General features: G+C 43.6%; 1 protein-coding gene and 1 long non-coding RNA gene across 2 annotated transcripts; both read left to right on the top strand.

The window, feature by feature from the left end:
* The first annotated feature begins 1,215 nt into the window (after positions 1–1,215).
* LOC100829950 (protein NRT1/ PTR FAMILY 4.4) lies at positions 1,216–6,051 on the top strand. The gene is made up of 5 exons (XM_003577634.4): positions 1,216–1,566; positions 1,660–1,877; positions 2,212–2,679; positions 4,355–4,464; positions 4,901–6,051. Exons 1-5 carry the CDS (start codon positions 1,416–1,418, stop codon positions 5,820–5,822), a joined length of 1,869 nt encoding a protein of 622 aa, XP_003577682.1. The 5' UTR covers positions 1,216–1,415; the 3' UTR covers positions 5,823–6,051.
* Positions 2,694–3,313, top strand: LOC112268930. Its single transcript, XR_002960477.1, has 2 exons — positions 2,694–2,824; positions 2,910–3,313. It is a non-coding gene; the product is annotated as an uncharacterized LOC112268930 (long non-coding RNA).
* Positions 6,052–10,684: the final 4,633 nt, after the last annotated feature.

Genomic DNA, 10,684 nt, shown 5'->3' on the forward strand with positions numbered 1-10,684 from the left:
AACCCTCTCAACTTCGCAAGGAGGTCCTATATGGTCAAAAACTCTTCAACATGCTATATCTCTATCTTTAAACACGATATACTTCAAACACACCTGCAAAAAAAAGATATACTTCAAACACAAATCACACCAAAATGCAGCAATTTTCTTTCCAGGATGCATCCCTTTGTAGCAGAAAGAAAGAAAAAAACATGTGGACTAGGATCCCGCATGGCGTAAAAATGTCATGTTTTGGACCATGACCAACACAAGTTAAGTGAATGAGTATGAATTTTATTTCATCCAAGTTATCATTTTGGTTGGGTAACATGATGCAGTTACTAAATTCTTGTATAAGTATATATTATTGGCAGAAGTAAAAGCTGGAACTACAAGTTTTTAGTAGTATAACTGAGTCACAATTATTTAGAATCCTCTGCAGTTAACATTTTCTCCCACCTATTATAAACTGACAACAAAGAGACGGCAAAAAAGGAAGATGATCCCTCTTCTCAGCAGAGATGGCATTTGGCATATCTTTCTAGATGGCGGGTACTCAAAACTCGTATCGAAGAAGATCCATCCTCCATTTTAGAGAAAACACTTTGTTTCACATCAGATTCTCTTAATCAGGTGGTGTCCTCAGGCAGTAACAAACAAAATGGTAATCAATCATTATGCCTTCTTTTCATCTATTTGGTGATAACTCCTTGCATCTCCATGTGTAAATATAATTGCACAATTGTTCAACAGGCAAAGAGTTAAATTTTCAGAGAAATCAGGGAAATTTCCTTTGAATCAGAGAGGCCCGAAACTTCACTTTGTTTAAAGGATCTACAAAACTGTGATATGGAGTAATTCCAAGCGTGTATCTCCTGGGTACTACATCCTTGTGTGTAACTGCTGCATCATCAAAGATTTAAGTACTTGAACTCAATAGCAGTTCCAGTCCATCCTACCGCACATTTTGTCCAGCTGTCCAGATCAAAATAACCATAAGATAAGTAAAACAAAATGGTGAAGATGCTTTCTGGTCACATCAGAGATGGTATTTGGTATATATGTCAATATGGAGGGAAAAAAACACTTTAATTTCACATCAGATTCCTAGTCAGGTGGTCTCCTCAAGCAGTGACAAACAAAAATGGTGATCAATCAATGTGTTTTAATCTGTTTGCCGATGATTTCTCGCATTTCCTGCTTGAACAGTACTACGCCACGATAATCAGCTCCCTGCCCCTTGGCCCTGGCCCTTATAAATAACCCAGCCAAGTTGACTAGAATTTACCAAGGCACACACTCTCAGTAGGTGAGCACAACACACTCTCAGCTGGAGCTTGACAGTGAGTGTGCTCTAGCTAGCTACTGAGAGACCACCTAATAGAACAGAGTAGAGAAAGAATTGAACCAGGATTGGTTCTTGGAAGGAGAAATCAATGGACGTTGAGTCGTCGAGGCATCAAGGTCCCAAGGGGGACTCCAACTGCATGGCTGCCGTGGCCTCGCAGGAGGTGTTCGTGGACTGGAGGGGCAGGCCTTGCGAGCCTCACAAGCATGGAGGCATGAAAGCCGCCGTCTTTGTCCTAGGTGCGTTGTGTTGTCCATTCATGGCTGTCCTGATCCTTTTGATCTGTTCTTGTCATCTGAAATTCTGAATATTTTTTATGAAATTGGCTGCAGGGATCCAGGCGTTGGAGATCATGGCGATCGCGGCGGTGGGGAACAACCTGATCACGTACGTGTTCAACGAGATGCACTTCCCGCTGCCCAAGGCGGCCAACATCGTCACCAACTTCATCGGCACCATCTTCCTCCTCTCCCTCCTCGGCGGCTTCCTCTCCGACTCCTACCTCGGCAGCTTCTGGACCATGCTCATCTTCGGCTTCGTCGAGCTCTCCGTAAGCTTAAGCTGCCTCTTCTTCCCCAAAACCCCCAAAAATCTTAACAACCCATTCTCAAAAACACAAATTGTGCACATAATGAAAGTAAAAAAGGCACGGAAAAGGATTCAGGGCAAGTGAGAAATGTGGAGAAGATAGATAACGAGCAAGTAAAGGTGAAAGAAGATAATGCCATTGTGGGAGCAAATCAAATCAAATCATCACGGCCTGCACTGCAGTCTGCAACTACTGCTAGTGCGCCTAATTCAGACTTCAGTGCGCGGCCGGCCAAAACATATCTGCCTTTCTATCTAAAAAAAAAGTTCTCTCCTTTTTTTCCTCTATGTCGCAGGGGTTCATACTGCTGGCGGTGCAGGCGCACCTGCCGCAGCTGCGGCCGCCGCCGTGCGCCATGACCGCCACCGCCGGGGCAGGGGAACAGTGCGAGGAGGTGGGCGGGGCGAAGGCGGGCATCTTCTTCGCGGCGCTGTACCTGGTGGCGCTGGGCAGCGGCTGCCTCAAGCCCAACATCATCGCGCACGGCGCCGACCAGTTCCGCGGTCATGGCGGCGGCGGCAATGGCGGGGATGGCGACGATAAGAGGCTGTCGAGATACTTCAACGCGGCATACTTCAGCTTCTGCGTGGGGGAGATGGTGGCGCTGACGCTGCTGGTGTGGGTGCAGACGCGGGTCGGGATGGACGTCGGGTTCGGGGTCTCGGCGGCCGCCATGGCGCTCGGCCTCGTCTTCCTCGTCTCCGGCGCCTCCTTCTACCGGAACAAGCCGCCCCAGGGCAGCATCTGCACCCCAATCGCCAAGGTATGTCTGGTTGTCTTTTATCAGGTTGCAGATATGATTTGAAACCTTTTCTTTTTAATTAATGATGCGCATAATATATATAGCTTGGAATGGAAAACAGAGCATGTCTGTCTTCCCGGGAACATTTGGAACAAGTGTATCCAGAGTACATTTCAAATTCCCCTGATCATCACACCTTTACCAAAAACAGATTTGCTATTTGTAAACCCTTTTTTTACATCTGAAAACAGAGCATGTCTGTCCTTTGGATGAACAAGACTTGAATGGGGTGAGCTGGGATGAAGTGTATTATTCAGAGCACATTTGAAAGGCCAAGGACTTTACTGAACAGACTATTAATCCTGTAAAGACAAAAAGTATATAGTATCATGTTTCATTAGAGGGGTTTTAATTAGCCCTCTAATTAATTAGTGGGTTTATTATGCAACAAAGGCAGATAGAAGGATGCAACAAAGGCAGATAGAAGGGCCGCCGGGCGGCCCTTAGCTATACGTATGTGCACTAGCGCTAGGTGAGATCCAATGATAGTAAGCACTTAGGCACACTGAAATTTAAGAATGCATGGATAAATAAATAGTCATGTGAGCGTGTGTGTGTGTGTTTCCAACAAGCTAAAACAAAGTAAGTTTGACCATATAGACGTGTCATCATCAACATAATTATTCCTTGTTTAGAAAGCAGCACTCCTGAATCCAGATATGCTGCTTTAGGAGCAAAGCCCCGTCGGCCGGTGGTTTTTTTATCTGCAAAACTTTTATCCAAAAGCCACACAACTCAACAAAAGGTTGCCTACAATGAAAGAACCAAGGACAAATATTTTTGCAAAGGTTCCACAAGGCCATATATATATCTGAAATGAAATATTTTGCCCTATTTATTGGGACATGCAGAGTAAGGTCATTCGGTTCGAACTTTATCGTGTATTTGAAAATTCAAAATCGTGACCAAGATTAACCACATATAGATGTGGAAGTAAATAATTGGTCACTTGATTTACAACACAAACTTCACCTCTCTTTTTTGTGGGACAAAGGTTAGTGGGACTTCTTTTTAGTGGGTCAACAACACTCGTTACGTACCGGCCCAAATCTCCTGTTGGAAGGTGCCTGCGATTATTAACCACAACAACTGTAGGCCCATTCTGTTATGCTTGTGATGCATCAATCATCGCATGGTATGTTGTGGGGTCGCTTGTAATTACAATGTAAGACGACATTGACATGCATGATGCGTCGGCCTGCCAAGGGGGACACCAGCTGTCACATACTCACGCTTCCCTTGGCTTTTTGTTGCTCTTCGGATCAACAGAAAATGCCACTATAGCTACTTTATTTCCAAAATATGACGTGACCAATACACAATTTGGACTATCATATTTCAATTACTATGTCGTTATATGATAACTGGTTATAAGTAAAAGTGTTTGTGTCATGACATACCTAGTGACATGTTGTTTTTTGTACATGTATGGCAATTGGGAAAGTCAAAGCGGGACAAGTTTGAATTAAGTTATCTAGTTTGAATTAATTTTGTGAGGATTTTTATCCTATTTCAAAAATCTTGGCGTATTTTTGTATCATTTACTTGTGATTTTTGTGACTCTTAATTGCTCTATTTTATTATTTTCATGTTTGCGGTGCATGAAACTTAATACAAAGTTCACACACATATATAGGTCTTTGTCGCCGCGGTGACCAAAAGGAAGCAAGTGTGCCCGTCAGCCGGTGTCGGTGCCCACGAGATCGCTCGGAGCAGCACTAACATCCGCCGCATCAACAAGTTCAGGTAAACATTGACCCGGCTCCATATACAGAATTGTTCTCCCTCCTTTTCGTAAAAGGTTGGCATATTTAGTTTCGTTAAAATAAGACTTTGACCAACGATAACTTTAACGATATAAGTAATTCTATGAAACCAAAATTATAGTTAGAGAAGAAATATCATGTATGAAAAAAATACATATTAGTTTGATAATTTTTTTATCAAAGGCCTTGTTCTTAACGAAATCAAATACTTCCTCCGTCCAACAAATGATGTCTCAACTTGACTAAATTTAAATGCATCTATACATCAAGTCATGTCTAGATACATCCAAATTTTAATAAATTTGAAACATCTTTGGAGTACACCAACTTTTACGAAAATGAGGGAGTATATAACTGATGTTCCCTGATTTACCAAGCTTAATTACCTTGGTTTTGACTTCTGCAAACATTACAAGGTTCTTGGACAAGGCGTCGGCGAAAGCCCAGGACGGCGTGGCCACAACCAAGGAGGAGACTAGCTTGGCGGCGGGGTGGGGGCAGCAGCAGTACATGGAGTGCACGGCGGCGGAGGTGGAGCAGGTGAAGGTGCTCCTGTGCGTGGTGCCAATCTTCGCGTGCACCATCGTCTTCAACACCGTCCTGGCCCAGCTGCAGACCTTCTCCGTCCAGCAAGGGTCCGCCATGGACACCCGCCTCTTCAGCTCCTCCTTCCGGATTCCCCCGGCTTCTCTCCAGGCCATCCCTTACCTGACGCTCGTGGGCCTCGTCCCGGCCTACGAGGCCTTCTTCGTCCCCGCGGCCCGCAAGCTCACGGGCCTGAGCACCGGGATCAGCCCGCTCCAGCGGATCGGGGTGGGCCTCTTCGCCGCCTCCTTCTCCATGGTCGCCGCCGCGCTCGTCGAGGCCCGCCGCCGCCATTGCCAGGATCGGATCTCCATCTTGTGGATTGCGCCGCAGTTTTTGATCTTCGGGGTGTCGGAGATGTTCACGGCGGTGGGGCTCATCGAGTTCTTCTACAAGCAGTCCATGGCGGGGAAGGGGATGCAGGCGTTCCTGACGTCCATGACTTACTGCTCCTACTCCTTTGGGTTTTATCTCAGCTCCGTGCTCGTCTCCCTCGTCAACAGGGTCACGAGCTCCGGGATTAATGGCAATGGAGGATGGCTGGGGAACAACGATCTGGATAAAGACAGGCTCGATCTCTTCTACTGGCTGCTCGCTGGGCTTAGCTTGCTCAACTTCTTCAATTTTCTCTTTTGGTCGAGGTGGTACTCCAGGAGCGTCGAGACGGTGCAGGTTGCCGGAGTTGGTTCATCCGGTGATGATGTTGCCGGTCAGGGTCAGGTGGAGAATGAGAAGAGTTCTGCTGCATGCTGACTGCTGAGGTTGAGGTTAATTAGCGTGCATGCATATTACGTGTCTGATAAGTGGGGGCCCTGCAAGATCAAGTAGTGGATTAATCAATTAACCTTAACTAGTCTTTAACATGTTTGTTAGTACATATGTGTTCCTATGTATCCTATGGTTTTGCTTTGTATGGAAGATGTGTATGCAGTGTTGTACAAAAATTAATTATCGCAACATGAAGTTAAATTATCGAATGGAACCGCTACATGAGAACGCGCCTTTAATGATCCGTCATTGACGGGCAAGAACTACATGAGAAAGTTCTACGAGGGAGTGAAGCTAAGCAAAGAAGAGGACGACCACCGATGTAGCCGTCACTAGCCTTGATCTAGCCTTACGTGCTGCTTGGAATGGTCACTGCCCCAACCCTTGTCGGCGCCGGTTGGCCAGGTCACCACGTGGCTCCATCCACCCGCACACATGAGGGTGCGGCCTGGATCCCCCACCAAGGTCCGCTACCTCTATGCAACACTCCCACGAGCACCATCTCCCCACCTCTCCAGAAAACCACTAGATGAAAAATCTCGCTCCCACTTCAACATTGGCAATGTGCAGTTGTCCTGGGTCGCCCTCTAGGACAACACGGGGGGGAGATACATCCCGGACCTCATTCAAATGAGGACGCATGTACATATCTTTCATTCCATATTCACCAACAACATATATTCAATTGCATTGAGAACTTTTATGAACCCACCAATTAACAAGCTATCTTTTCGCAAAGAAAAGAAAAAAACAAGCTATCAAAATATAACACCCCTTGCCTGCGAAATTTCTGGGGCACAAAACAAACAGCTCCTAAATAGATGCCAATCTCATATAAACACCATTCTTTTCCTCAAGGGATAGTGCATAACAGGGGTAAATAATCAGTTCAGCTCCCTTGACTGCCCCTACAAGTGCTTGCCATTAGAAAAGGCAGTTTAATTACGAAATATAAATAAAATGGTATTGTGATTTTTCCACCTAAAGGATAGTACAATAATTTTCTCTTTAGGCTTAGCTTGCCTTCCAACCTTTCTTTGCCTGGACATGGAGCTGGAAAGCAGACACACATGCTGCACTCCGGATGCCCAACCTGTCTTTCAAACTAACAGCTCTAACAAGGTGCTCTTAGTCCCAAGAAAGAAAATGTAGGTGTGATATCATCCATCGCCTTCTTGTCCCCTCTGGCCCTCTCTAGCCCAACATGGTGTACCACCCTACCAACATCAAGATCAATTAACAGTAGCAGTTAGTTAGAAAAGCTTGTAAAAACATCGACAACGCTTTGATCAGAAGCTATATGGCCTTCCATCTAGATGACTAGATGTAGCTTTTCATCCATCTGGATATCGCTCTTTTCTGTTATTGTTATATATTTTTTCATTTTTTGTTTCTTGTGGAGGCTAGAACCGTCAAAACTTTCACTGAAATGTTCTTCTTCCGTTGAGGTCGATTGTGCACTTGTGATTGTTGCACTTATAAATTTGAGTGTGTGCGTGTGTGTACTTGATTCCAACAATTCTTTGTAGAGGTAACATGCTAAAAGGGGGGCATTATTTGGCATGGTGATTTGACATGAAAGAATGGTTTGTGGGCAGCAGGAATGAAGTAGATAACCATGCGTTTCTGTCCCTAGAAAGCAATTCTGTCCATCTTTTTTGCAAAGTGAAAGCATCTTGGATCATTCTCTTCATTTGTACCGTGGAAAGTCTACCAAATCCTAGTGTTCTTTAATTTCTGAGGGTACGCTCAATCTTGCTGAAAAGGCATACAAATGAAATATTACATATCTCCTGTTTTTTTACCGTAGATATGATCTGCTTCTGTCCCACAGTTTACTGTAGAACGCATGCTTAGCTGGTGCATATAGTACAGATTGGGATATGTTGTTGTAAAAGCTTATGTACCAGTAGTGTTTACTGTAGTAGAGAATACAAGCTTAGTTGCATATCTCCTTTTTTATTAAGATCTGCCCTGCTTGTACCCATTCATTGCAGCACATATGTCATTTGGCTAATGAAGGGGCTTACTGCAGAGTAGCTTACCAAGTTTGCTATATGTGCCGGGGGGTTTCCCTCCTTTAAAAAAAAAGTTCGCTATATGTCAAAGTAAATTTTCAGTCCAATTATTGGCCGTGCCTTACTCCAAAATCAGTCAGGTTTGACAGTACTTAGTTTTAAAAGTTGTAGAGTTCCTTTTGTGGGTTATCTTTTATGATTACAAAGTGTAAAGTTTTTTTTGTGAGAAAAAAGTTTGTAAAAATGGTGAGTTCACATGTACAACAGGTGGCACCTTGATTAGTACTCTCTCCGATTCATAATAAGTGTCTCAGGTTTAGTACAAATTTTATCAAGTCTGAGACACTTATTATGAATCAGAGAAAGTGCCAAAAAATCTCTAGAAACTTAGGTAAGTCGATTAAATAAAAAGTAAGCAATGCGCAAAAAAAGTGACCAATGCAATAAATCTAAACTTTACCAAAAGAATCCAGCAATTCAAAATATAAGAATCTTCGGGATAATTTAAAAAATAATAGAAAATAAAAGTTTGTAAAATGTTCATAAGAGAAATGCTTTTCTAAAAAAAAATTCCACACTTACTATAGCAAATGAGAGCCGATATTAAGAGAACAAATCCAACTTCTCTCGCTTTTAGGGGTACCATTATTCTTTCTCGAGAAAAACTGCATGTTGCTGCTTCTTGTCTATCCTGTTTCTCCATGGCCACCGCTAAGGCACTGGGTTGCTGCAGGATTTTTGTTACAACAACCAAATACAACATAGACGCATACATATTCATACGCACCACCACACACACTCACAACAAAAGATTAGAGCACGGAGCGTGTTGAGATTAATGAAGTCACTGTTAATGTCTCTTTGTCGAGAGGTATGTAGCCACCGCTAAAAATCCAATTGAAATTAGTGGATGTAGTCCCTCCGTGCTGAATTAACTGATATGGATTTGTATAAATTCTTATACAAATCCACGTCGGTTAATTCGGAACGAAGGGAGTATAATAAATGCACGGATCGGATCTTGGTCAGAGATATACTTCTGAGCTGAAACAGGACAAAGAGTTGGAGTTCACATCTACGGTCAACTTCCACCGTTTGCCTCAAATCTCTGACAAATGCTTAGCTGATTGGTGGTATGATATGAAGATCAGCGCTGCTCTTCCTTTGGACTGAGCGCAACTAACGGGTCTTCATTCCAAATCCATCCCGGTCACCAAGCTGTGTGATCTTGCACTTGATGAGCTCTCGGCATGAGGGATTGCGGGGTTCAGGGCAGCTGCCACCTTTTAGATGATTGAAGATCGTTGGTTTCACAGGGTTCGTCCCGCAGAATCTACTTCTCTTTAGAAGTAGTGGTAGATTTGGTGTTGAGTTGTGTTTATTGTGGTTGCTGTTGTTGCTCTGGCCTTGTAAATATTTATGTAGTACTTTTTCTTCGTCTTAATTAATGAAACGTAGTGCTGCTGCATTTCGTAAAAAAAAAAACATCTACGGTCAGCAGCAGAGCTACCCGATCAGTGAAGCCTGGGCAAAATATATGTGGAGTATCATTGTCATTCTAAATTAAAGTTTATCTATAAATTTTTCTAAATTAATCATCTTGTTTTTTTAGACAACAGGCTATTCGTCCCATTCCATTTCAACAGAAACGAAACAACATTACACTTCTGATTCAATACAACCCTTTTCTCTAAAAAAAACACAAGAACGGTATGATTAATCCGTACCCCTTCATAAAAAAGGGCACGATGGACATTAAACAATATTTTCTTCTATCATTCTCGTATGGCTTCAAACATCACTCGGTGTTTTCAATTTTTTCGAAGATTGCACCGTTGGATCGTTATGAAATTTCAGGCGATAGTAGTAGACACAATATCACACAATCTCACAGAAGAGATCGACGAAATATTTCTTGAACCAGCGGAAAACTGGCGAACAAGTCAGATGTTCGTGCTGTCCTGCACGGCTGTGAGAATTCGAAACAACACTCGGTGTTTCGAAGCTTTCCAGAGATTCCACCGTTGTATCGCGATGAAATTTCACATTGTAGTAGTAGACAAAATTTCGCACAATCCCACTGAAGGGACCGGCGATACACTTCTCGAGGAATCGGAAAACATGTGAACAAGTCGGATGTTCGTGCTGTTCCGCACGGTCGCGAGAAATCCAAACAACACTTGATATTTTGAAGTTTTCCGGTGATTCCACCGTTGGATCGCAATGAAATTTCACATTGTAGTAGTACACAAAATTCCACACAATCTTACCGGAGGGATCGTTGAAGCATTAATTGAATCAGTGGGAAACATGTGAACATCGTGCTATCACGCAGGGCTGCAAGAAATCCGAACAACATTCGGTATTTTGGTATTGGCCGGAGATTTCACTGTTGGATCGCGATAAAATTTCACAGCATCGTAGAAGACACAATTCCAAACATTCTCACCGGAGGAATCGTCGAAAAAGTTCTTGATGCAGTTGATACCTCGCGAGAGAGAAAGAAGGCAGGACGAAGGAAAGAATAGAAAGAAAAAAGGAAACGCGAAAGAACTATCCTACCCTTGAGTCTGGGAAAGGGTGTATTGAATTAGACCCCACAAAATTAATCATCTTGTCTACAACCATTCCAATTTCCGCATCAAGTCAAATGTGTTTGACTGATTCGTTCTCGGACCGTACCGTACTACCACCTGATCTGACCTCCCACGGCCACGAATGGTTCGCCGACGCTGAGGCAAAGAGCCCAGCAAACCACGGCTTGACAACGAGCAAACTAACTTGGGGCATCTTCTCACCGATTATGGGCATCGCCAGGAAAAAAGCAGA

This window comes from Brachypodium distachyon, chromosome 4 (assembly GCF_000005505.3).
Source record: "Brachypodium distachyon strain Bd21 chromosome 4, Brachypodium_distachyon_v3.0, whole genome shotgun sequence".
NCBI lineage: Eukaryota > Viridiplantae > Streptophyta > Magnoliopsida > Poales > Poaceae > Brachypodium > Brachypodium distachyon.